The sequence below is a fragment of the Hakea prostrata genome, chromosome 3 (genome assembly GCF_041222555.1).
Source record: "Hakea prostrata isolate BN-2017 chromosome 3, UWA_Hpros_2, whole genome shotgun sequence".
NCBI lineage: Eukaryota > Viridiplantae > Streptophyta > Magnoliopsida > Proteales > Proteaceae > Hakea > Hakea prostrata.
In genome coordinates this window covers 38,775,996-38,803,277 of record NC_142602.1, presented here as the reverse complement: position 1 = coordinate 38,803,277, position 27,282 = coordinate 38,775,996, and the positions used below count along the sequence as shown (strand labels likewise).

The following is a 27,282-nucleotide window of genomic DNA, read 5'->3' as shown; positions in this document are numbered from 1 at the left end:
TAATAAAAACAGCAGTTGAACTTAAACAGAGGAAAGATAGTAGAAGAAGAAGAAGAAGAGAAGAGAGATGAAGAACCAGTAGAAGAGGCCTGTGATTCTAGTTAAAGAGTCTAGAATCATAGGGCCCTTTTATTTATAGCTTCTAGTGAATCTAATACAACTTAAGAGATGAGTAATTGTCCTTTAGAAAAAAGGAAACAAAAAATTACAACTTTAGTAACTTCATAGCTCCTAAAATAGAAAGTTCTGAAAATAGAAACTAGCACCAAAATAGAAACTATGCTTTTTAAAAACTCCCAAAACTTATGTAGCAAGACTCCTACATTAGAAATAGAAAGTAGTTTAACATCAATAGCACAATACTGCTCACATGAACAGTATCGTGAACAGTAAAAAATAGATTTGACTGTTCACGTGAATAGTACCTTGAACAGTAAAATAACCCAAAGTGTGTATACTTCAACAGTCATGAATGATGAATCATTTTCGTTGGAGAATCTATCGAGAATCCTAACTCAAGAAGTAATTATCTAAGCCACATGAGTTTATCAGTAGTATGGGTCATGGCTCTGTACTTAGCTTTAGCACTAGATCTTGCAGTGGTACTCTGCTTTTTACTACACCATGTAAGTAAGTTACCTCCGTCAAAAGTACAATATCTTGTGGCAGATCCTGCTCAATATGCATAAGAAAAAGCCACTAGATCCATCATTCATATGCCTGCTAGGAGGATAAATCAGCCCCTTGCCTGGAGAACCCTTGAGACATCGAAGCACACGAATTGCAACATCCCAATGAGCTTTCCTAGGAGATTGCATAAATTAACTCAGAACTCCAACAACAAAAGTGATAGCATGCCTCGTAACAGTGAGGTAAATCAATTTCCCAAACAGGCTAACGATTAACATCATCCAATAAATCCCCATCATCAATCCCAAACTTTTGGTGAGGATCCAATGGAATATCCATTGGTTAGAAGCAAGCATCCCAGTGTCAGTTAGAAGGTTCAATACATAATTACGTTAGGACAGACTAATTCCTTTTTTGATGTGAACTACCTCAATAAGAAAATGGTGAAGGTCTCTTAGGTCTTTGGTTTGGAAATGTGTATGTAGTTTAGCCTTTACCTTGTTAATGTTAGCTTTGTCATTTCTAGAAACAATTACATCATCCATGTATACAACCATGATAATAACAACCTTGTCCCCTTGAAGGTAGACAATATAGAGTGATCCGAGTAACCCTAGTGGAACCAAAGAAGAAAATTCGATTGAAACAAGAATTTCGACCTTACAAAAGGCCTAAATTTCGATGTTTCGGTCGAAACTGGACACTTTTTATGGAAATTGGAACTTCAATTTCGGGCCTCATATGGACTCAAAAGGATTTGGATTCTTGCATACAACCTATTTCATGCATAATAAACACAATGGAATTAGTATTTTGCCAAAAAAAACCATTGAAAATTTATCATTCAAGTATACTAACAAATGACTGGTTTCAACAAGTGCAAACTGTATTGCATATAGGTATAGAATCATCAGCTTGCATGAATTGTTTGGTAGAGTGGTTACATATACAACAAGTCAACAAAATAAAATGACCGACTAGATCAAGTGATGGTGTCTCACATATATTAAGTTGAAGCCTGTATATCATATATACATAAAATAAAAATACATAATTTGAGAAAATAATTATTAAAATCAGAAAATGAAAAAATGTTATCAAGTAATAAAAAGATAAGTTTAACAAAACCCAATCATATATCATAGTCCTAGGCTAAACATATATTAATTTAAGGCAATACAAGATCATTTAAGGCATAAACAAAACAAAAATAAAAAATGGGTGGCTCATGCTTCACATTCTATTGTTGCCGGAGTTTCCTTCGTAGCTGTTGTGGCTTAGGAGGTGTTTGGAGACAAAAAATGAGCAAAAGAGGTGTTTGAAGGCAAAGGAGTTATGGAAATCAGGTGAAAATGGGATATAAATCAACATAAACTAAGGAAAAACAAGTTAGAATGTTGAATGGTTGAAATTTCGGTCGAAACCTCTGAAATGGTCAGAATCTCCGAAATTTCGGTCGAAATTTGACATTTTTCCGAAATAATTGGAATTTCGTTTAGTTTTTGAAAAATGCAGACATTTCGACCGAAATTGTCGGTCGAATTTTCTTCTATGAGTGGAACCATAAGTGATGACAATAGTACTGAATTTCTCAAACCATGCCTTTGGAGATTGTTTGAGCCGATATATAGCTTTATGCAGTTTTCACACCTGGTGTTAATTCTCCCCTTGAGCAACAACATACCCTAGAGGTTGCTCTGTGTAAGGTCCTTATAAAGATCACTATATAGGAATGTCTTTAAATATCTTGCTGAAGTAATGGCCAATCAGAGTTGAAAGCAAGATAAATTATGGGAGGAAGTGAAATTAATTTGACCATAGGAGAAAAGAGTCTCAAAATAATCAAACCCCATAAGAGTGTAACCTTTGGCAACTAACTAGGCTTTGAGCTGCTCAACCGTTCCATCAGAATGATAGTTGATAGTGAGCACCCAATGACACATAACAACATGCTTGTTAGGAGAAATCTACTAAAGTCCACGTGTTTCGGGAGGTCAAGGCTTCCATTTCCACATCCATAGTAGCTTTCTATTCAGGGTTTGGGAGAGTTGCTGAGTGGTGAGGAGGTATACTAAGGGTGGAAAGAGAGACAACAAGATTATGCACAGTGTGGCAAATGAGAGAGAGAAACTAAATGATCAATAGAGTAAAGAACATTAGAATGCAATGTGCAAGAACCTTTACCTTTACAGAGAGCAGCAAGTAAGTCATCCGAAGGCAAGGTTGTAGGAGCTTCAAACGAGGAGGGCGGTGGGGCAGAGGGTGGTAGGGGAATAGCTTTAGTTGGCATAGAACAAAATTCCCTCGAAACTTGCAAAATTTCCACCGAAATTTTCCATTTTGGAAAATGCGAAACGAAACTCATGAGGACCGAAAAAAAGTCCTCAGTTTCGATCGAAACTATCGAAATTTCGTCAAAACCTCGAAACTTGGTTCAACCCAGTTGGACCAGTTGGTTCATGAGAAAAAAATTCCCAAATTTCGTGGGAAACTTGGGAAATTTCGTGGAAACCTGGGAAATTTCGTGGAAACTTGGGCTTTTTCCTGTAAATTTTGTAGCTTTCCCAAATTTTCAATTTTTTTTGTTTATTTCATGTTTCCCAAATACCACGACAAATACCCCTTCCATTAGGACTTCCTTATCCAAAGTGCTTATTTCCTCAGGCTAGTTATCTTAAGCATGTTGATGACCAGACTCATAAAGTTACTGTTGTCGATTACCTTGACAACCATAGGCATAAAATGTCATGGGATGGATGTCTATGTTCGTTGGTTGGAGGAGAGGATGTTACAGGCATAGTACTACTCAGCTCACAGGATGAATCCACTCTTGGCACTCCTCTTAGCACTAAGTTGTATTTTCCTTTTATTGTCAACTATTTTGAAGTTAGAAATTATATATTGAATGTTATGTGCTTAAGTAGTTAAGTCTATAATGTACTTTTCGGACAACTCTACATTAATGTTATGTACATTGAATGACATATCTACATTGATTTTTTTAACAAAATACAACCAATATGATATTTATACTCTAAGTAGCTTAAATACAGAATCCCACCCCAAAATACTCTCTAACACCTGTCGAAACTTGTACGGAAAAGTCCTCAGTTTCCTCGAAATTTCCCAAGTTTCCACCTAAGTTTCCATTTTCACCTGGTCGAAACTTGAGTTTCCCTCGAATTTTTTACCATGGTAGTTAGTGGACAAATAATGCCTGTCGCTTGTCGCCATTGATATAGGGGAAGAGGGTGGGGGGGGGGGGGGGGAAGAGGAGGGACTAAGGATGAAAGATGGGATTGGGGGGGAGGGTTGGGAAGGGGGATCATCTTGAGGGCTCCTAGATGGGAGAAAGTAAGGTGTGTCCTTCAAGAAAGTCACATTGGTATAAACAATTTGTCTATAGGTGATAGGTTCTAGCACTAGTAACCCTTTTGAGTGCAAGAGTAATAAAAAAACACATACTTGATCAATTGGGGGGAAAGTTTGTCAATGACCAAATTATTATTGACAAACCAAACATGCCGAAACATTGTTGTATGAATAGAAAATGGGGATAAGATGGGAAACAAACGGAAAAAGGGGATTTATTTGGAGCATAGTAGAGTGCATCTTGTTAATGAGATGACAAGCAGTCAAAACCCCATCACTCCAAAATACTTTTTAGGGACATGCATATGGAACATAAGGGCACGGGTTTCCTTAAAGAGGTGGCGATTTTTCCTTTCGGAAACTCTGTTTTTTTGTGGGGTATGGGAACCACTACTGGTAATTAATCCCATTCTGCTTATGGAAAACTGAAATATCACATTGAACATACTCCAGAGCATAGTCAAACTGTAAAATGTTTTAGTAAGGAGAATTGAGTTTTGATTTCACTGACAAAATTATCTAAAGTAGGCTAAAATTCTGTTCTATCTTCTATCGAATACAACCGTATTGAACGTGAATAATCATCAATAAAAGTAACAAAATACTGAAAACCATGTCTATTAGAAACATGAAAAGGACCACAAATATCAGTATATACTAAAGCAAACCATGAACTACTATAGTTATCAAATCGAGTGGGGTAGGAAACACAATGGTGATTTTTTAACTCACATGCCTCAGAATTTAGCCTAGACGAAGATTTAAAAGTAGGAAATAACAGTAATTAATGGGTAAGGTATAAGTGTCCTTGTCTACAATGCGACTGAAGAGCAGAGACTCCAGCAGAAATAGTAGCAGCCGAGCAAGCCAAAGAAGTGTAGTCCAGTACTGCAACCATGCTTCTCATACCCTCTACCGATTATCCTCTTTGTTTGTAGGTCTTCAAAAGTACAAGATATAGGAGTAAAGGTCGCAACACAATTTATGAGTGCATTGGCTAATAGACAAAAGATGAAGTGGAAATTGATCATCATGTAGAATGGATGACGAAGTAAAAGATGAGGTGGGTGATACTTTACTCATTCCTAAAGTAGTAGCAGAAGAACCACTGACAATAATGACAAATGATGGATGGCTTGAAATGGAAAAATGAAAAAATGATAAAAATAATTATGACTTACCTGTCATGTGAGCAGAAGCCCCAAAATCAATGATCCAAGGTGAGGATGTAGAGGTTAAAAAGGCAGGAGTACCCGCATGGGATAGCGTGGCAGTGAATGTAGAAGCTCCATGAGAAGTGGAAGTGGTTGCCTCAATGTGTTAAATTGGTTCACATCATCGCATAGACTTTCAGATTGATTCCTGAAGAGGTAGTGGGTGTAGTATTGGTATTATAAACTCTATCAAAACCAACTTTCAGGGTTACCATGTTTGGCCCAACGAGCATTCATAAAGTGTCTAGACTTGCCACAACAAGTTCGTTGTTAGGAAGCACAATTCATATGCTGACCACCATGGCCACTAGATGAACGGCCGCTCCCTAAACCACACCATGACTGTGATCACAGGAGGAATTAAATGATGCTACTTTCCCTAGATGTGGTTGTTGGGGTAGAATCACCAGAAGAAACAATATGCTGGAGATGAGAGAAGGCTTCACTCAGAGTGGGCACACTTTCTCTAGCCAATAAATGTCCATTTATCTATTTAAGTTCTGGATCAGTCGAGCAAGACATTTGGAGACAGAAAACTCATTGCTCTGGGTCTTAAGTCTCCCAACATCTGTAGTAAGGGGTTGAAACATGTTTAATTATTTTATCATGCCTATAAATGGTCTACAATAATCTTGCAAGGATTTCCTGGTTTGCTGGAACTGGAATAGTTTTTCATAAATGTCGTAGACATGACTCATAATTTCTCCTAGGCATTGTTGTCAAAGTGTCTGCCTTGGCGTACCTAGGTACCTAGGCCCATTTTTCGCCTAGGTGACGCCTTATCGCCTTGCTTGGTGTCGCCTTGGTTTTTGTTGCCCTCTATTGTCTCATCTCGCCTTGTCGTCTTGAAAACCATGCTCCTAGGAATATGTTTCCTTCAAGTCATTCCATATTCCCTTAGCAATAGAATAAAACATGACATCAGCAACAATATTGGGTTCCATGCTATTCCATAATCAAATCATAGTGATTGCTGTTGGATTCTACTAGGAGTTCAATTAGAGTTTGTATTAATGTAAAATTTTGTTCCTTGTAATAGTGTACTTTCCACTTAATTATAAATAGAGGACTTGGGATCATTGATCAATAAGCCATTCTACCAATATCGTGTTTCTCAACATGGCATCAGAGCCTAAGTTCGATTAGGGAAGAGAGAAAAAAAATTCTCGATGAGGAACACCTACCTCCATTGCCGAGACGTCTCTTCAGAAAAAAAATTTCTTCACCATCGAACCATACATCGCCATCGTCTTCCGACTCTGCTTCCAACTCCTGCATCGACGGCAACCTAGTATTCAACCATTGCCATCGCCTCACTGTTGAAGAGAGTAAAAGAGGGAAGACGAGAGAGCGTAAGGACAGATCAAATTTCAGACCGAGAAGGGTTTTTTTTTGCCTTCTCTCTTTCACCATCGCCATCACCATCGCCGTCGCTGCCATTGTCTTCCGCAGTCAGTGTCTTCCGCCATCGTAGCCATCTTCAGTCATTGACCAAGCCTTCACCCACCATCGCCATCACCTCTGGTATTCAACCATTCGCAGCCATCTTCAGTCATTGAACAAGCTTTCACCTACCATCACCATCGCCTCTGGTATTCAGTTTTCTGGTAACCAACTGAAACACAACGATGGCCGAACCAAGTAACCATTAAAACCATTGCTCTTTGCCAAACCAGACCATTGCATATTTTGCCGAACCATATTTTGGTTCTCTCCAAATTTAGACCAAACCAGACCATTGCATATTTGGCCAAACCATATTTTGGTTCTCTCCAAATTTAGACCAAACCAAACCATTGCATATTTGGCCAAACCATATTATTTTAGCTAACAGTAGACCTTCTTTCCTCCAAATCTACTGTTTTGTTAGCCACCAAAAAAAAAAGAGGCTATTGCATTTTGCGACGTTTCTATTACTTTGAAAGGGTGAGGACTGAAGAACTGTAGACAATTTTCTCAACATGACAACTATTGATGGTACTCCTGCTCCCACTAGCTTTGAACATTACCCCACTCTTCATCCTTTTTTAGTGAGATTTGATGGAACAAATTATTTGATCTGGTCTAGATCTGCTTACCTAACTGTTGCTGGAAAAGGACTTGTTGGACACATTACGGGCGCTACTATCAAACCTACTACCATAGGTGTTTTACAGGATAAATGGATCTCGAATGACTCACTTATTATGTCATTTCTTTTGAATTCCATGATTCCAAATATTGCCTGTGGATATCTATTACTTGATACTGCAGCCCAAATATGGAAGGCTACTACTGAAACATATCGACAATTGGGGAATGATGCATAGGTTTATGAGCTACAAAAGAAGCTTCATTAGACTACTCAAAAGGAACTGTCTGTAGCCCAACATTATGCTGCGTTGCGATCTCTTTGGTAGGAGTTGGATCATTATGGGGATTATCACCCCACTAACCCATGTGATGTTGTGACTATGCACATTGATAAGATTCAGGTATATGACTTCTTGGCAGGTTTGAATGTGGACTACAATCAAATCAGAGTGCAAGTATTAAATCGTTCTCCCTTTCCTACACTAGAACAATCTTTTGCTCTTGTTTAGTATGTGGAAAGTCGTCAATTAGCCGTGCTTCATACTCTTATTATGGAGAAATCAGCCTTACAGCCTTTTCGCACTAAATCTAATCCGGCTAAGGAGATTGTCAAGTGTGAGCATTGTCACAAACCATATCATACCAAGGCCAATTATTGGAAACTACATGGGAACCCTGTTGATTTTGAGCAAAAAAGAGCACAAAGAAAGGGAAAAGCAAGAGCTAATCTTTCTGAGACAATTGCCACCACACCCTCTGCAAATGTTGGTTTTTCACCGGAGGAGTTAGCTACTCTGCGACGTATTTTGCAGTCTTCTACTGCCAGTACAGCCTCTACCTTTACCAACTCCTACCTTGCTACTTCATGTAAAACTTTTACAAGCTTCCAAGTTTCTTCAGTTTCTACTCCTTGGATCATTGATACAGGAGCCACAGATCATATGACAGGTTTATCCTCTTTTTTCTTACAATATTCACTAACTTCTGGAAAGGATAAAGTTCGAATTGTTGATGACTCTTATTCTTCCATTGCTGGAAAAGGGACCATTCAACATTCTCCATCACTTTCTTTGTCTAAAGTTTTACATGTTCCCTCTTTTTCTACAATTTGCTCTCTATCAGTAGTCTTACACATGACTTGAATTGTAAAGTAACATTTTTTCCATCTTACTGTGTCTTCCAAAATCTGGTCACGAGGAAGGAGATTGGACGTGGTAAACTAGACAATGGACTTTATTTGCTCGAGCCGATTGGAGGATCTACTTCCTGCTCGACTACATCTTCTAATTTGGTCCATTCGATAATATTAGACCTTTATCAGTGGCACCATAGGCTAGGTCACCCCCCTCTAGGATATGTTAAGAAAATATTTCCTGATTTGGTTTCTTCTTGTAATGAGGTTGATTTTTTTTGTGAAGCCTACATTTTTGCGAAGCAGACTCATTCTACTTATTTACCTTCTCTTCATAATAGAAAATTTATTCCTGTTATGCTCATTCATACTGATGTGTGGGGCCCTTGCCGACGTGTGTTTATTGCTGACCATAGGTACTTTGTTACTTTTATTGATGGTCACTCTCGTTCTACATGGATTTATCTTTTAAAACAAAAAAATGAGGTTTTTCGATGTTTTCATGATTTTCATAAAATGATTAAAACTCAGTTCAATGCCATTGTGAAGATCCTTCGCAGTGACAATGGCATAAAATATATTGATGGTGACTTTCAGAGATATCTCTCTGACTCTAGTATAATACACCAGACCAATTGTGTTGATACGGTTGCCCAAAATGGGGTTGCCGAAAGGAAGAATCGGCATCTTTTAGAAATAACCCGTTCAATTATGATTGCTATGAATGTACCTGACCAATATTGGAGTGATGCTATACTCACTGCTTCTTACCTTATGAATAGGATGCCTAGTAGGATATTTGGTTTTAAATGTCATAATGAGATTCTCCAGGGAGTCTCTTCTTTTATTATTCCCCCAAAGATTTTTTTATGTGTGTGTTATGCCAGAATCACAGCCCACCAGAGTAAGCTGGCTCCCCGTAGCCTACGTTGCATTTTTTTTGGGTTATTCTGCTACTCAGAAAGGGTACAAATGTTATCATCCTCCTTCTAGGAAAACCATTGTATCCATGGATGTAATTTTTAATAAGTCTTGCCCTTACTATACACCTCTTCAAGGGGAGAGTCGTAGAGGAGAGGTGTTCTTTCCAACTCTAGATCTTCTTATCACACACCAACACAACTTAAGAGTCCCAGAAGAGTTTTCTGACCAAGGGGAAACTTCTGCCAGTGTACCTGAGGACTCTAATCCTCCCCCTTCGTTTTCTAAACCATATGAAGAACCTAGCCAAGGGGAGACCACTCCTATGAGACAAACTGTTGATGTTTTGCAAAACCAAATTGACCAGAATAAGGAGGTGCAGACTTATCAGAGGAAGAATTACAACCAGCTAAAGCAAGTAGAGAAAGGTGATATGTTACCACTTCAGCCCCTTGCTCCAGAATCAGATTCTACTGTTTCCCTTAAGGTAACTTCTTCTGATCTTCCTATTGCTATTAGAAAAGGAGTTAGATCTTGTATTCAACATCCCATAGGTAAATATGTTTCTTATAACTCTTTGTTTGACTCCTACCGTGCTTTTATATCCTCTCTGTCATCTATATCTGTTCCTAAAAGTTGGCAGGAAGCCTATGCTGATAAGAGATGGAAGGCAACTATGGTAGAGGAAATGCAAGCAATGAAGAAAAATGACACTTGGGAGCTGGTTACACTTCCTCCAGGAAAAAAACCAGTGGGTTGCAAATGGGTATTTGTGGTTAAACAAAATATGGATGGATCAGTCAACAAGTTGAAAGCTAGACTAGTTGCAAAGGGGTTTACCTAGACTTATGGGATTGATTATCAGGAGACTTTTGCCCCTGTTGCGAAATTAAATACTGTCAGAGTTCTGTTGTCTGTAGCTGTGAACAAAGACTGGAACTTGCACCAACTAGATGTAAAGAATGCCTTCTTACATGGGGAGTTAGCGAAAGAAGTCTATATGGAAATCCCACATGGTTTCTTCGATGACAATACTACAGGGAAAGTTTGTCGGTTGAAGAGGTCAATTTATGGGTTAAAACAATCTCCTAGATGTTGGTTTGGACGCCTCCTAAAGGTAAGGACTTATATTGGGTACAAGCAAAGCAATGCTGATCATACATTATTTGTCAAGAAGTCAGGTACTAACATCACACTTCTCATTGTCTATGTAGATGATATTGTCATCACAGGGAATGATGGTGAAGAAATTCAAAAGTTGAAGGACTTTCTTGGCAGAGAGTTTGAAATTAAAGATCTAAGGAAGTTACTGTATTTCTTAGGGATTGAGGTGGCTCGATCAAAGAAATGTATATTCCTATCCCAAAGAAAGTATGTCCTAGATTTATTATCAGAAGTGGGAATGTTGGGGTATAAAGTAGTTGATACCCCTATTGAAGCTGGAGCTAAACTTAAAGCAAAAAAGGGAGAACCAGTGGACAAAGGAAGATACCAAAGGCTGGTAGGGAAGCTTATTTACTTGTCCCACATCAGGCCAAACATCGCTTATGATGTAGGGATAGTGAGCCAATTCATGCATGATCCATATTTAACTCATATGAAGGTTGTTACTAGAATACTACAGTATTTGAAGGGAACTCCTGGAAAAGGAATACTTTTGTCACCCACTAATAATCTAAAAGTAGAAGCATACACTGATGCAGACTGAGTTGGATCTCCAGACAGGAAGTCAATTTGAGGTTACTGTACCTTTGCTGGAGGTTATCTAGTTACTTGGAGAAGTAAGAAACAGAATGTGGTAGCTCTATCTAGTATCGAAGCTGAATATAGAGTTATGGTTCGTGGAGTTTGTGAGCTATTATGGTTGAAAGACTTGCTGCAAGATATTGGAGTCCAAGTTCCAAACCCTATGGTGTTATATTGTGACAACAAGGCTGCTATTAGTATTGCTAATAATCCGGTGCAACATGATCAAACTAAGCACATTGAAATTGACAGGTTTTTTGTCAAAGGAAAGTTGGAACAATGGCTTATCTACATGTCTTTTGTAAGATCTGGAGACCAAGTAGCAGATGTTTTCACTAAGGATTTGAAAGAAAGAGATTTCCTTCCTATTGTAGGCAAGTTGGGCATGACTAATATCTATGCCTCAACTTGAGGGGGGTGTTGGATTCTACTTGGAGTTCAATTAGAGTTTGTATTCATGTAAAATTCTATTCCTTGTAATAGTGTACTTTCCACTTAATTATAAATAGAAGGCTTGGGACCATTGATCAATAAACTATTCTACCAATATCGTGTTTCTCAACAATTGCATTATTCTTTGACCAACTATCATAGTTTGTCTTTAGCAAAGGGAGGTGTGGACTCAATGCATGACAATTTTGCCTTTGACAATTGGAACTGCCTTTAAGTTTAATGGAGGTAATCTGAATGTTAAGGTGTTTAGATGAGAGTAGGGAATTTTCCTTCAGTAGGTGCAGCAGTGGCTTTAGTAGCTATTATGAAAAGGACAGCAGTAGAATGGTAGTTTCGTTTAATAGCAGCAGTGACAAAGTAGCAAAATAAGGCAGCAACATTTAAAGAATTCTGTTGTCTATTCACCAGAAAAAATTGCAATCGACTATGATAAAGAGTACATAAGATGATAAGACAGCAGTAACAAAAAATAGGTCCAAGTTACACGTCTATTTACCAGTAGAGTTATAGCATAAGGTTGATTCTGGTAAATAGCACATTAACCAGCTAGGGCAGCAGAATTAACATTCAAGCAGTAACTAGAGCAGTAATAATCTCAATAAACCAGGTCTAGAGCAGTTGTATTAACAATACGGTAGTAACCAGAGCAGCAGTATTAATCCTAATTCCTAACAAAGCAGGGCACTCAAACATGACTTTAAGCATGCAATCATGGAACATCGCGACACAGAGAATCAGAGAAGAAAGAGGGAAACTGTGGTAGGTACCTTCGGCAATTGTAAAACCAAGAAGAGACCCTTATCTGAAGTAATAGCGACACATGATCTCACGACAGTGGTAGGAAACATCAACCAGCGTACCTTTTTCAGAGTAATCTTCTGCTGAAGAGGTGATTGAGGCAGAGCAGTCTTCTGTTGTAGAGACGATTGAGGCAGTGGCTTTGAATAATTAAATCTGTGGCTTCCTGAGATTTTCAGTAGCGGCAACATATGGATCACTTCATTAGTCGCCTGAAGAAGGGTCGAAATCATGGGTAGGGCAGCAATAGGTAGCTGCACACCGGAGAAGGAAAGAAGGAAAAACTGATTCAGGAGAGAATAGGCAACTGCTGCAGCTGATTATAGGTGCTTTGATACCATGTTGGAGTTCAGAATCTTATAATCAGCCAACAGCAGAAGGTGAAGCAGAGAAGGAGAAGATAGAAGGAAAAGAGAGAGCTGCAGGCTTAGTACGACTAGAAAACCCTGCAATTAGGCTTGCAGTTTCTGATTGCAGGCTTACTTATATTTTATAATGAAGGAAATTACAATCTTACCTTACTAAGACTCTAGCTTACTTTTTAGCTTGGACACTACTGCCCCCGATATCTGGCGGCTGTTTTCCAAAAAGAAATCATAACAGAAAAAGACCTAAAATTAACCGAAACTACCTAAAACAGTAAGGACAATTTAGCAATGGTGCTAGATTTTAACAGTGTTAAAGGATTTTGATGAACTAGATTTCCTTAATTTTTGGTTCAATTAGACATACTGGTCTCTGTTTTGTAGCTGTTTGAAATACTGCTGTACAGATATAAGGAAATGTTATGTAATATGTGAATACATCTAGGTTGAGTGTCCAATCACTAGGAAGTGCAACATTGTTCCCAATACATTCTAACCTTTGTGTCATGTGATGGTGCTTCTGCGTGAGTGCTTGTCAAATGCAAGGCTTTGCATGTTTGCATAAATGGGGGGTGTTGATATACATTGATGTTGCCCTCGTTTTATTTGACAACTCAATCTTTAGATGAATTATAAAATGGTATCAACAGGTCTAGAGTCGACCTAAATCACTAATTCAGTTTCCTTGCGTACTCTAGAGACCTTATGGTTTGGGTTTCGCTGAGATCATGGCAAAAAACCTTTGGGTTTTTCTCACATATTGGGACATTTGCCAAGAATCAACAAAAGTGATAAATCCTTTTGACCTAAATTTGGTTATCTTTCTGAGCTGACACAATGTTGGCTTTCTTGGTGGAAATTTCTATAATCTTCGCAAAGTCAACTTGTTTCACCAGTTTTTGAAGAAAACATCTCCAAATCCTACAATAAAATTTGGATCACTTCGATTGATGCTCAACAACCTTCTTTGGAGGAGATTTGAATGACATGGTTCATAATTTGATTTCTTTTTATTCCTTCTACTTGTTTTATTTGTCCTCCTTGAGTCATACATGCTCTGATACTAGGATTATGTGGAATGGCTCAATCAATATATAGATAAAACACTCTTCTTGATGCATGTTCAGCACTGAATTGGACTTCTTTTCTTAGGAAATAGCTCAGGCTAGGTATATAGGTTTTGGCCCTTTGATCCCATTTGAGTTCAAACGGGCCTAGAATAAATGGTACAAGGGCTGCATTGAAATTAGATTTAATTATTATTATTATTATTTTTGGTCTCTTAGAGTTTGAACCAATTCAATGGTTGTCAAATTAAGTTAGAGCTCAGTGTTTTTTTTCTCCCCCTATTTTTGGTTAGAAAAATTAAGTTGTTGGGTCAATTTCAGTTAGGGTACAAGAGTGGGTTGTAATCAATCCCCTTTTACAGTAACAAGCAAATAGCTGTAGTTCTCCCCCTATTTTGCTCAGGACTTTGTGATAGGATGATTAAAGCCATAATGTGTGTATATATATATACGTATACGGAGGAATAAAAAGACAGATGCGCATACTGATAATTAAGTTGTTTGCAAATAGTTTGCTGCTTTTATGATCTTTTCCATCATGGGAACTTTGGCTGGTGATTTACATCTGGTAACATCCAAGAGTCTTATGTGAGTCATATACTAGTACTGAACCCTAACCTGGTGAGTCATTACCAGATTAGCTATCTTTTACCAGTTCTTTTTATTTCACCTTTTAGTTTGATTTTCATTTTTGGAGATCCCCATTCATAAGGATCCACCTACAGCACATTTGCATGAGATTCTCCCAAATCCATCCCACGACCTATACACATCATCCCCTTCATCTTATCATGCACATTGATTTACCATCCAAGATCAAAGGTTTGTCACCTTTCTTGAAATTTTGGATTCCCCAAGAGACCCAAATTTTGATGTTAGACATATGTCAACCTAACCATCAAATTTGCCTATTACTTGGATTATTATTCCCTCAGTCTAAGTTTCGGGTCAATATGAGCACAAGAACCCAATTCCTTTGTAACCCCATTAACATGGAAATTCATTACCATAAAAAATTCCCCCTGAAATCTTGTGGTGTTCAGAAACCAACCTTTACCCAAGCAATTGGCTTTAAAGTCAATACAAGAATGCATTATTTCTTACTATGCATGTTCATAATTCTTGGGCTGATTTAACATCTGAAAGTCCCATTTGAGATACCCTGTCACAAAACACTGCCCATTGTGACCCTGCAAAATATTTGAGTCCCAGTCAATCAGCCCATCATGAAGCCACGAGCCTATTACAACCCATTCATATACATAAAGGCATCTTAGTATCTCATCTCATGGTCCTGCACACATTGAACCCACCTAGGTTCATATCTCAACACCCTAAATAAAAACCTGCCCTTTTCCACCCGATTTGTGTTCATTCTGATTAGAGTTCTTGGCATTGGTCCTTAATCTAATTGAGGTTACATCTCTTTTGGCTTTATCAACAACTGCAGCCCATGTGTAAGATGGTTCAGTAATAAGTGTAAGAACACTGGGCTGACAAGGTGGTGAATTCATGACTAGAATTGGGTTACATCAAAGATCTATTTTAAGCTCATTATTTATGTGCATTATAATGGCTGATTCAACCAATGGCATTCAATATGAGGTTGCTTGGTGTATGTTTTTTTGTTGATGAAATTGTGCTGTTAGATGAGACACAAACAAAGATTCATACTTTGTTAGAGCAACAGAGAGCAACTTTGGAATCAAAAAGTTTTAAACTAAGTGGAACGAAGATGGAATATCTATTGTGCAACTTGGGTCATGATTAAATGAATACTGAGGTTGTGAAACTTAATGAAAAGGAGATTTTGCAAAGTGATTCTATATGTAACTTGACTCAATCAAATACAAGAAAAGTGATATATAGGATGATGTTTTCCAAAGAATTAAAATAAGGTAGATGAAGTGAAGAGGTGCGTTTGGGGTTTTGAGTGATCTACATATTCCTTTGAAGCTTAGGAAATTACTAAAGGACCATCATACGACCAGCTACGATATATGGTGGGGAGTGTCTGTTAAGAAGAATCATATAGATAAACTCAGCGTTGCAAAAATGAGGATGCTAAGATGGATGAGTGGCAATATTAGGAAGGATGAAGTAAGGAATGGTCATCTTCGAGCTAGTTTATGAGTAGCTCTGAAAAATGATAAGCTACGATAAACTTGTTTGAGGTGGCATGACCACGTTCAATGGATGCCTTTAAATGCCCCTGCAAGGATGAGTGATTTAATCCAGATACAAGGAACTAGATGGGCTAAGGGCAGACCTAAAATAACCTTTGGAGAAGTGGTGAGAAAGGATATGCATGGCTTAGGCATTATATCTAGTATCGCCTCAATACATCTGATTGAAATGCAATGATACATGTACCGGACCCATTTAGTTGGGATAATGCTTGTTGTTGCTGTTGTTGTTGTTGTTGGACAAAAAATGAGTGATGATATCATCAGCTAGCTGGAAAACTGAAACTGTAAGGAGGTGGTTGTAATTTAAAATTTTTAAGGGGTAGCAGATGCAACTGTTAGCAACTTCAGGGCATATATGTTAATTTTCTCTTCAATTTAAATTAGTTTAGAATTTTCTCTTTATAGCCAGGGACTATTCTCTTTTAAGGTGTAATTGACTCTATTTCAAATTTATTATAATGTCCTAGTTAGTCAAGTTACCTAATAGGTTGTTAGGCCTTCCTTGTTGGTGCAATCTAATCTGTTTTCTAATCTTTAAATAAGGGGTTAATTGGGCCAAGTGTTGAAAATGAATTTGTTGATAGAATTTTTAGTTTTGTTTGTTGCTATAGGTGAGGGACAATGGCATAGCTGGGTTATGTGACCACCTTCTTTTTACCTCTTGCCGAAGACATCTTTTGATCGTCAACCCTTCAAGCTTGTGCCCAAGAAAATGCATACTACAAGTTTGACCTATCTTGTCAATAGTCATTCTTCTAATCATCTACAGCAATCAAACTTTATTTCTTTTCTTCCTTCTATGACCATCTTCCATCATACAAGCTGTCATTCAAGAAAATCTTCAACAACAGTAAGTTGAATCATCCCCAACCTCTCTATCTTCTTCGGATCCTCCAATTCCCAAAACCCTTACTCCTTTTTTAATTCTTATATTCTAAAAACCCCCGTCACCAAAAACCCTACACAACCTTAGTTCATCACTAGAGACTAGTTCAATGGTGATTCGGTGCAAAAACGTGCTTGTCTTTAACTGCATTTGGATATTACACTGTTTTCACTTAATTTAGGGGTCTTAATGCCCAAGCTCTTTAATAAACAATTACAAATATCTACCATTCTTTTTACTTTTATCCTTTTTTGTTTTGATGGGGAAATTGACCTTTCTTTTTTAAATCTGGTGGACCACAATCTTCAGTTATCTAATACAGTTCTTCTGTAATATATTTATACAGGTTGATTGAAGAATGTTGGGATCCAGATCCTATGGTGAGACCAACATTTGCAGAGGTAATTGCACGGCTTGACAAAATAATTGCAAACGGTTCCAAGCATGGATGGTGGAAAGAAACATTTAAGCTTCCTTGGTATGCCTCTTTTCCAAAGTACCACTATAGCTTTTATCCAAGTATCACTGTAAGTTTTTATCCTAGAAGGGCGGGCCTGGTGCAATGGTGGAGTCTCTCCATTGTGCGCTGGATGTCGCGGGTTCGAATCAGCCTCTCTGCAAAGCAGGGGTAAGGCTGCCTAGAAAGTCCCTTCCCCAGACCCCACAGTGTGGGAGCTTCGGCACTGGGTACGCCCTTTTTACTGTAAGTTTTTATCCTAGTTCTGATCTAGAAGAGAACTGAACTGTATATTCATTATTCAATGTTAGCATACTTTCCTAAAAGGCAAATGCAGTATCTAAATACACCTCTGCATTTTCAAGCTGAATTCAAATGCAATGTGCAATTCAAGTCTAGGGTATCTTGTAAAACAATTTATACGAGTGATGCATGTTTTTTCCTGTTCATAACCTCTTATTGATCATAGGGTTTGTGATATTTGATTTTGCAATCTGGTTTGATGATGTGGATCACCAGCAAAGGGTGGAAGCACACAAGAGGCCAAAGCGGACTCCATGAGGGACTTTCTGATGCATAAGTCAGATTTGAGTAATAGTTGAAGCGGGGTGGATGGAGAGAGCAAGAATTGAGTAAAAAAAGTGAGTGAAATCCATACCTTGGTTACCCGACCTATTCAGAGTCCTTTCTCTTGTTTCAAGGGTCAATTTTTTAGTTGCATGCATGATGGAATACGGGTCTTCCTTCTAGGAACCAGACTCCATCCTGTCAGCTGGGGTTCAGCAACATGCTCAAGTCTACCTCCAGCGGGAGGTTTGTTGCACAATCTTTGGGCTTGACTCAGACTCTTCTTATCTATAAGGAAGTTATGACTCTCATTAGAAGGTTGTAATTCTAATGCAACAGCTATTTTTGGATTTCTTTAGATCACCCTTCTCAAGGGGTAGCACACCCTTCATGAAGTTCTCGACATCCTATTGTTGAATGGACAGGAAACATGTCCAGTTCCTGCTTGTTAGAATACATTTGCATATGTTAAATGCACTTGCCCCTTGAGCATAGGATTGGCGTAAGGGAGTAAACCAAAAATTTTTTTTTGGGGTAAAATCAAAACTAGATCTTTTTGTTGGACTTCGGACCTAAATTTGAACCTGGGGGAGACCTGGTACTTAGTCCTTGACCTTGGATTTAGAGGATACTTGGTCCAAAAGCTTAATTTGGACAAAGGAAGACCCCAGTTCATAACGCTAGACCTTGGATCTATAATGCTTGCCTCGGATTCATAATGCTTTCCATATGGATTCAAGAAACTTCTCAGTTTGTAATGCTAAACCTTCAACCTGTGATGCTCGACGTTGCATCCTTAATGCTCTAACTCAGATTTGGGGGAGACTGTCTATGATACTAAGTTTGGACTTAAGGGAGACCACGACCTGGAAGACCTGGACCTGGAAGACCTCAAAGGGATCAAATAAGATATAGGCCCATTTTTCTTTTGAAGGGGACTAGTGGAGACCATTATCACCTATGGATTATGGGGCCTAAGGGTGAGACCTTGGCTGATTTTTCCCTCTAAAGGGGGAATTAGGGAGACTTAAGTAATCTAAGGGATTAAGAGGACCAAGGAGGAAGGATGAGATTCTGGCTTCTTTTATTCCTTAAGGGGGACCAAGTGAGACCTTGATCACCTAAGGGATTAAGGAGACCAAGGGTGAGACCCAGCCTAATTTGCCCTAAAGAGAACCAAGGGAGACCCTAGTACCCAAAAACTCAGGCGGACCAAGGGTGAGACAAAGGGTAAGACCCTGACCTATCTTGCCCTAAGGACTGAGTGACCTAAGAGCTCAAGGGGATCAAGGGTCTTTCCCCTTTTGCCCTCAAGGGAACTAGGGAACACCCCATTCATTTCAGATTAAGGGATTAAGGGGACCAAGGGTGAGAGTCTTGAGACCTTGGCCTTTTTGCCCTTAAAGGAGATCAAGATTCAAGGATGTATAAATCTAAGTCCTCAAGGGGACCAATGGTGATATCTCAGCTCATTTTGCCATTAAGGGGTACCTAGGGGCACCCTAGTCACCTAAGGCATCCAGTGAACAAGTGAAACCTCGGGCTGTTTTGCCCTTAAGGGGGACAAATGGAGACCTAGCCACCTAAGGGATCAAGAGGACCAAGGTGAAATGCGGACCATTTTAGTCATTTAGGGGGGGGGCTACAGGAAACACTGATTACCTAAAGGATCAAGGGATTAAAGGTGAGACCTCAGCCTATTTTGCCCTTGAGGGACCAGGGGAGCGCCCAGTCACTTAAGTGATCAAGGGGACCCAAGGGTGAGACTTTGACTTACATTGTTTTGTTAATGCTGACTAAGGGTGGCTTGGGTTAACGAAGGGATCAAGGAGACTATGTTTGAGACCTCAGTCCATTTTTCTTTTAAGGGGGACATAGTCAGTTCTCAGTCACCTAACGGATTAAGGGGACTTACGTTGAAATCATCAGCCCATTTTTCCCTTGAGGGGGGGGGGGGACCAGGTCTCATGTGGGATCATAAGGAGAGTGAAAGTTTAGCACCTTCAGCCCATAAGGGGGACCAAGGGAGATCCCAGTTTACCTAAGGGATCATCGGGACCAAGGGTGAGACCTTGACCAATTTTCCTGCACCATGGGAGATCCTGCTCAGTTTAGCTCACTTTAGGGACCAAAGACAGACCCAATACTTTCTTCTCATATGAGGGACTTGGAGAGTCACCTTTGCCCATAGAAGGATCAAGAGAGCTCTGCTCAGTTAATAGTTGCTTGCCTGAAGGCTAGATCATATGCTAGAATCTATTTTAACTTGTCTAGAATGTAAAGCCACACGAACTTCATTAAACCTGGACTTGTGATTATAGTAGGAGGGTTAAAGAGTAGAGTCTTGGCTAAAAGAAGTGCTAAAAAAATGATTAAAAAAGAAAATCTGACTAATCATGAATGCAATGATGCCCTTGAGTTGCTAGTAGGATGTTAGCAAAGCTTCTTGGTTGAATCCAACACTCGAGAAGGACTGCCAGCGTCAAAGTTCCTCTTCAATCAAGGCTTGTAACCATCCGCATTCAGTCTTTTCAGTTATGTGCATGACATCGCAGCTGAGCAACATATAAAGCAGCTCCCATCTCTATTTGTACAAACAGAGAGAATTTAGGCTCTTTTGGCGACCATAGGACTCATACTATTATGCACCTTTCTCCCCTCTCAATCTTGCAAAGAGCAAAAGGAAGCATTTATACGTTATGTGCATAGATCTAGGAGGTTTTTTCTAATACTGGTTGAATCAAGAACAAGTCATATTTCCTTAAGTTCTACAAGTTCCATGGTTGAGTCATTTCCTTGCCCCTTAGGGTGAATGAAACTTTCTTAGATTGGTTCCTTTGGTATCCCTGTAGGTACCTCCCTAGTTCGGAGACAGTTCCCTTTGGAGACTCTGTTCGAGAACTTTGGCCTTTTCACAATGGAAGTCCCAGTCTTCTTGATTGTTCTTTTCAAATGATTAGCATCATTTCAGCCTTTATAACCTTTGATAGTAGAACCATTGCATTGTAGTTTCTAGAATTGAGTTGGTCTCCTTTTGCATTCTCTAGTCCCATTGCCTACTAGAAACTGCGCCTTCAAGTGGTGTGTTCATACCACTGCTTTAAGAGCACTTAATCCAGTTCTGGCCTAGGATGAATTAGTTGGTGGAGGTTGTAATGAAACTAGAACCTCTACAGAAGATCAATTGAAGACAGAGAAGAGAGACGACAAGAGAAAAAGAGAAAAAAATGCAAAAAAAGAGATGAGAGAGAGGGACAACTCAAGCAAGACACGCCCCTCTAGTCTGCACTCAAGCAAGCCACTCCCCTCTCGTTCGCACTTTATAAGCTTAAGATTAGATTCCAATATCTGATGGGATCCATACTACTAATTTAGGATACATAACAGAATAAAATCTAATAAACATAAGATCAAATCTAACTAAAAAAGGAAAGACAATGTTCCACCAAATCAGCCAGCTTGACCACTTGATTTTATATTCTCCATGATCCATTTTCCTTATTTGATTTTACATACCCAGACCCACTTCCTTGTTTAAGTCCAACCACTTGCAGTTGTCCATCGGGGTCCATACACTATGGTCATACAGATAAATCTAATAAACATAAGATCAAATCTAACTAAAAAAGGAAAGACAATGTTCCACCAAATCAGCCAGCTTGACCACTTGATTTTATATTCTCCATGATCCATTTTCCTTATTTGATTTTACATACTCCATGACCCACTTTCCTTATTTGATTTTAAATGCTCCACAATCCACTTTCCTTATTTGCAACATTGAAACATAAACATCCCCCCTCAGGCTGGAGAGTATTGATCACCAACTCCCAGCTTGCAACATTGTTCCACAAAGGCTGGCCCAGGTAAGGACTTAGTAAATATATCTCGAACTTGTTCAGCAAAAGCAACATAAGGAAAGTGGATTGTGTAATGACTACTCTCATAACTCATCATGCACAAAATGCAAATCCAACTCAACGTGTTTGGTTCTCTCATGAAACACTAGATTATTGGAGGCATAAATCACTGCCTGATTATCATAAAACATCCCAACAGGCTCTTCAACCTCAACACCAATATCCTTTAAGAACAATTTGACTCAAAAGATCTCTATGACTATGTGAGCCATAGTTTGATACTCTGCCTTAGCACTAGACTGAGCCATTGTAACTTGCTTCTTACTCCTCCAAGTGGCCAAATTCCCTCCAAGAAATGAACAGTATCCAATGGTGGATCTTTGATCATCTCTTGATCTTGCCCAATCCGCATCTGAATAAATACACAATTTGAGATGCTCATTTCTTTTGTACACTAGTCCTTTTCCTAGAGCCTTTTTCAAGTACAGTAAGATTCTGATCACTGCATCCCAGGTGTGGCTTTTTATGTGAGTGCATAAACTGGCTGATGACCCTTACAGCATATGATAAGTCTGTGCGAGTCACAATGAGGTATGTAAGTTTACCTACCAACCACCTGTATCTTAAGGATTAGAGAAATCTTCACCGTCATCCTTAGTGAGTTTGAGATGAGGATCCATGTGTATCCACTAGTTTACACACAAGCATGCTGGGTTCAGTATACAAGTCCATCACATACTTTCACTCGGAAAGACTAATACCTTGATTGCTCTGTAGAATCTCAATTCCAAGAAAATATTGCAAATGTCCCTAGTCCTTTATCTGAAATCGAGCACCAAGAAATGTATTCACTTCCTCAGAATACCTGTAGTATCACTTCCATAGACAATATGTCACGCACATACACAATTAGTAAAAAATTCCAAATTTTGTCTTGCGTACAAAGACAGTGATCCGAATAGCATTGGGAAAACCCTACTCCAAATAATACGAAACTAAAATTTTCAAGCCATGCTCTTGGGGACTATTTCAGTCCATAGATTGACTTGTGAATTCAACATACTTTAGTAGAATTCCCCCCTGAGCAACAAACTCAAGAGGTTGCTCCATATATACTCTTCGGCCAAATCTCTATATAAAAAGGCATTTTTTACATCTAATTGATGGAGAGGCCATCCCAATGATGTAACCAGACCCCAAGCAACCCCAAAAGAGTCAACAAAGGGCCTAAGCCCATGTGGAAGTAGGAGCAAACCAGGGGGAGAACCAAACTGGGGGCAAATTGGTCATTTTCCACCCCAGTTCGTCTTATTTAGTAAGGTCAAGTTCAGCTAAAATTCTGGAGTCCAATTCTGTTTTTTTATTTTATTTTAGTTTATTTAGAGTATTAGTTTGGTAAGTAAGTCAATTGGTTGTTTGTTAGTTGGTTAGGATAGGGTTCCTTATCTTAAAATTGGTTATTATTCTGAAATTAGTAGTTGGGTCCTATTTTAGTAGATACTTGTTTACTTAAGGGTTAAGTTAGGATTCCTTATTGAAGTCAATTTTGGTTTGAAAGGCTATAAATAGCTAAGTCTTTGATGTAGTAATCAGTTTTTTATCAATCAAATAAAGATTGAATTGAGTATCGGCTTGTGAAAGTCGTGGGAACCCTTGGGTAACCTGCGGTTGGTCATTGTGCTCTTGTTTCCTCAGTTCAAGATCTTTAACTTCTTCTTCAATCATTCAACTACTGTTCCAGCAGCTATTGTGAGTTAAAAAGTAAGTACAAAAATGCCTTGACGACCTCTCTCCATTTCCCTCAGCCATCGCTACACCCTCCCAGCCCAAACCCTTAACCACCTATTCTGTGTTCCTTTTTCGCTGGAACTTTCTTGGGCTAACCTTAAGTCTAGGAAAATTACCTAATTATCCCTAACCCTAGACCCAGGTTACATCACTCAAGGTAGCCACCAGTGACAAAAAAATATGCACTAAATTCAAACGGGTTACTAGAGAGAAAGGAGAGAAAGTTTCAAAAAATTCTACAAAATAAGTCTGGGTATACCTCTTCACAATCAACCGCGTTTTATTTAATCACAAACACCCATCAAAATCTAACTAGATCTTTACTTGGAGAGACCAAGTATGCCTAGAATGTAGAGCCTAAATTTCAGACTCCATCGCAACCCGGATCAAAGAGAGCCTTATAAGGACATGATAAGGCTACAGCAATGAGTAGGCAAGTGGGTAGTAGCTAACATAATGAGAAATAGGATACACAACGTTTGACTGTTGAAAATAAGAAGGCTCACCTTTCCTCAAAGAAATGGGAAGATCGTCAGGATTATTAGATGCTAGAGGAGGATCTGTAGAAGAAGTGATATCGGCGGCTTTACTATTTGATTGTTTTTGTTTCTTTCGCTGATGATAGACTTGCAATGGTGGAAATTAGACTTGCACCTCATCCGGACCTAAAAATATAAGAGCTTCGTCTAGGTCTCCAAAGGGAAGCACAGAACATTCCGATGTTTCCTTAGGCACTCCAACTGCTCCAGTGGTCTCAATAACAGCACAACCACAGGTAAAGAGAGGTCAAATTTTTCATCTTCAGACAACTGGTTAGGATCATAATACTGAGTATCTTCAAAGAAAGTAACATCTGTCAAATTGACACTTAGCTACAGGATTAAAAACTTTGTATCCTTTTTGAAATCGAGAATAACCTAGACAAATACACCTGTGATTCTTGGCCGAAAACTTATCTTTTGGTTTAGGCAAAACATACGCAATCAAGGACTTTGGGTGAGATGGAAAACATGGGTGACTTTGGATAAACAACCCGAAATGGTATCTCATTTTGCAAAACTGAAGATGGCATTTGATTTATCGAAGTAGATGCTGTAAGTACAGCATCACACCAATATTGTTTGGTAACACTCATATGGAGCATAAGAGACCTTGAGACCTTGCTACTTCTAGCAAATGCCTATGTTTCTGTTCGGCCACACGATTTTGGTGTGGTGTGCATGAATAGTTGGATTGATGAAGAACTCTTTTGGTAGAACATAAGTCAGAAATCGCATTTTTCATAATCAGTATGAAAAATCTTGACAGAGGTAGGTATTGAATTGATTAGAGACTCCAACAAAAAAATTTGTAATAATTTTTAGAGTTTTTTACTGGCAGCCCACTTATGGGGGTGAAACTCTAGGCTAGATATTATTGGTTCCCCAGTTCCAAAATTACTGGTCACCCACTATTAGAGAATGGCCTTGATTCTATTAACTAATTCAAAATTTGAAATGATCATAATGCGGAATGCCCTTAATTGTACTGGTATGACCAAACTACCTTATACCCAACCCTTTGGTGGGTGAAGGGAAAATTCCCTTCACTCATCTTCTTCCTACACCTTGCCGGAAACCACCACACCCCATCAAAAAAAAAACCAAAAAAGAAAGGAAGAAAGACACTGCATGGTAAGCTCTGGAGAGTACTGAAAAGAAATAGAAGAAAGTTACCTCAGCTTGTATTGATTCAAAATAGGTACCTGATAGAATATTTTCGCATAAAATGGTGGACGGAATCTTGTCTTTGTTGGTTATCCCATTTATAGATGAAGGGTTTTATTTAATATAAAGATTAAAGAGTGAAACAGTCGATCTGCAATTCTATATCTAACCCATCACACACACGCGCGCGCATATCTATGTCTGTATGAAACTGGGACTTTACGTGTATTGACATGCATCTTGGTATAATACTCTACCCATTTTGTATTTACGTGTCTTGTTTTCTGGTGGTGGAGAATGAGTTTCCCGTTTCCTGCATTACTTTTATTGATACTGAATAATATATAACATGGTTTGAGTATAAAACAATTCCATATCTGAATTAAGCGTGTGGTATCTGAATTAAGAGTGTGGTCAACTTGATTAGTCATTTATACCCTTCTCTACCCAAAGAAAAAAAGGATAAATCATTTATACGTATTTTTTTAGATTCTTAATCTGGGTATGGAATGAATTTTCCAGTTCCCCTGTATTTCCTGTAGCTTTATTCGTGGCTTTCTAGTCAAATTATATTACAAACTCATAATATGCGAACTGCTTCATTCATTAAAAATATTGATTGTTTTGATTCTCCCATATTTGTGCAGGAAATGAGATTGAATCATCAATATTTCAATCATTCATAAAAATATTGATTGTTTTGATTCTCCCATATTTGTGCAGGAAATAAGATTGAATCATTCATAAAAATATTGATTGTTTTGATTCTCCCATATTTTTGCAGGAAATGAGATTGAATCCTAGTGTCGTGCTTTTATCATGCATCACATAAGGTAGATAGTTTGAAGTTGGAATAAAAAGCAAGGTAAAACCTTAGCAGACGGGAAAACAAAAAGAGACAGGTTTGAAGGAACAGATAATTGAAAATCTTTCCGGGGCCCCAAAAAAAACAAGAAAGAAAAGGAATTGTGAGTTGGATGAATAAAATGACTTCAACAGTAAAGTAGGTTTGCTTCTTTCTGAAAATATGTAATTGTTCATATGTTTGCATTTGAGATGTTTCTTTTCAACAGCTTGCACTTAAAACAATAAACTATGTCTTTATTTTGTGATATTTCCATTGCCACGGTATTACTACTTGCCAGGTAAACATATCCTTTTTGCAGATAAGAGAGTTGTTTCTTTTTGCTCTTTAGAAGATCAATTGTGGTGGTACAAGAATGTGTAGAAGGAATTTCATCTGGCTTTTCTCCTCCCAGCTGCTTTATTATATCCTTTTATTGGAAAAATAAATAAACAATGGCAGTGTCGAATTTTTTCTCCTAAAAAAGCATATTTGGTCCCCTTTTTTCTAATTTGATGGAAGAAATTGATTGGCATTAGTCAAAAAAGGTGCAAAGAAACCTTGTATAACATACAAATTTGGGTCGATATTGTTCTTTTTTTTTTTTTTTTGGTGTGTGAAGTCAATATTGGGAATCATAGAATCACGTTTGTTTCTTTCAAGTCTAACCAAACACTTTTTTTTTATAGTAAAATAAAAGCTTTATATTAAGATAGAAATTTATATTGGTTACAAATCCTGCTGTCCGATATGGCCAACATAGCTAACTTACTAAACCATTCTTGTAGTGCTGGGGGTTTAAAATTACCAAGAGATGATCTAGGGTAGTTCAATACGATCTTAACAAAAAGAGGTGTTAAATGTATTTGTCAGGGCAAAAATTCATATTGGTTATTAAGATAAAAGCTTTATATTAAGATAGAAATTCATATTGGTTACAGTTCCTGCTGTCCAATATGGCCAACATAGCTAACTTACTAAACCATTCCTGTAGTGCTGGGGATTTAAAATTACCAAGAGATGATCTAGGGTAGTTCAATAAGATCTTAACAAAAAGAGGTGTTAAATGTATCTGCCAGGGCAGAATAAGGAGTCTTTAATTGGTTCAACACTGCCTTTTGATTACACCAAATTTCCTGCATCGTAATTTGGTGTTTCTTCGCATATTCCTGTCCCATTGTAATTGCCTTAAGTAGTGCCTCCATTTCTCCACC

At 38.4% G+C, this 27,282-nt stretch overlaps 1 protein-coding gene across 3 annotated transcripts in view; it reads left to right on the top strand.

The window, feature by feature from the left end:
• The window catches only part of LOC149022202 (integrin-linked protein kinase 1-like), a 95,780-nt gene extending 69,442 nt beyond the window's left edge, over positions 1-26,338 (top strand). The window contains exons 11-13 of one of the 3 annotated variants that reach the window (XR_016172421.1): positions 17,193-17,324; positions 17,823-17,944; positions 26,009-26,338. Coding sequence is in view for 2 of the 3 variants with exons in the window: in XM_089150372.1 (XP_089006498.1) it covers positions 17,193-17,324; positions 26,009-26,015 (139 nt within the window). In the remaining variant the exon portion in view is untranslated. Of the gene's footprint in view, positions 1-17,192; positions 17,325-17,822; positions 17,945-25,871; positions 25,888-26,008 lie in introns of those variants that run through there. The other 2 variants (XM_089150372.1, XM_089150373.1) reach the window with 2 other exon arrangements.
• Positions 26,339-27,282: the final 944 nt, after the last annotated feature.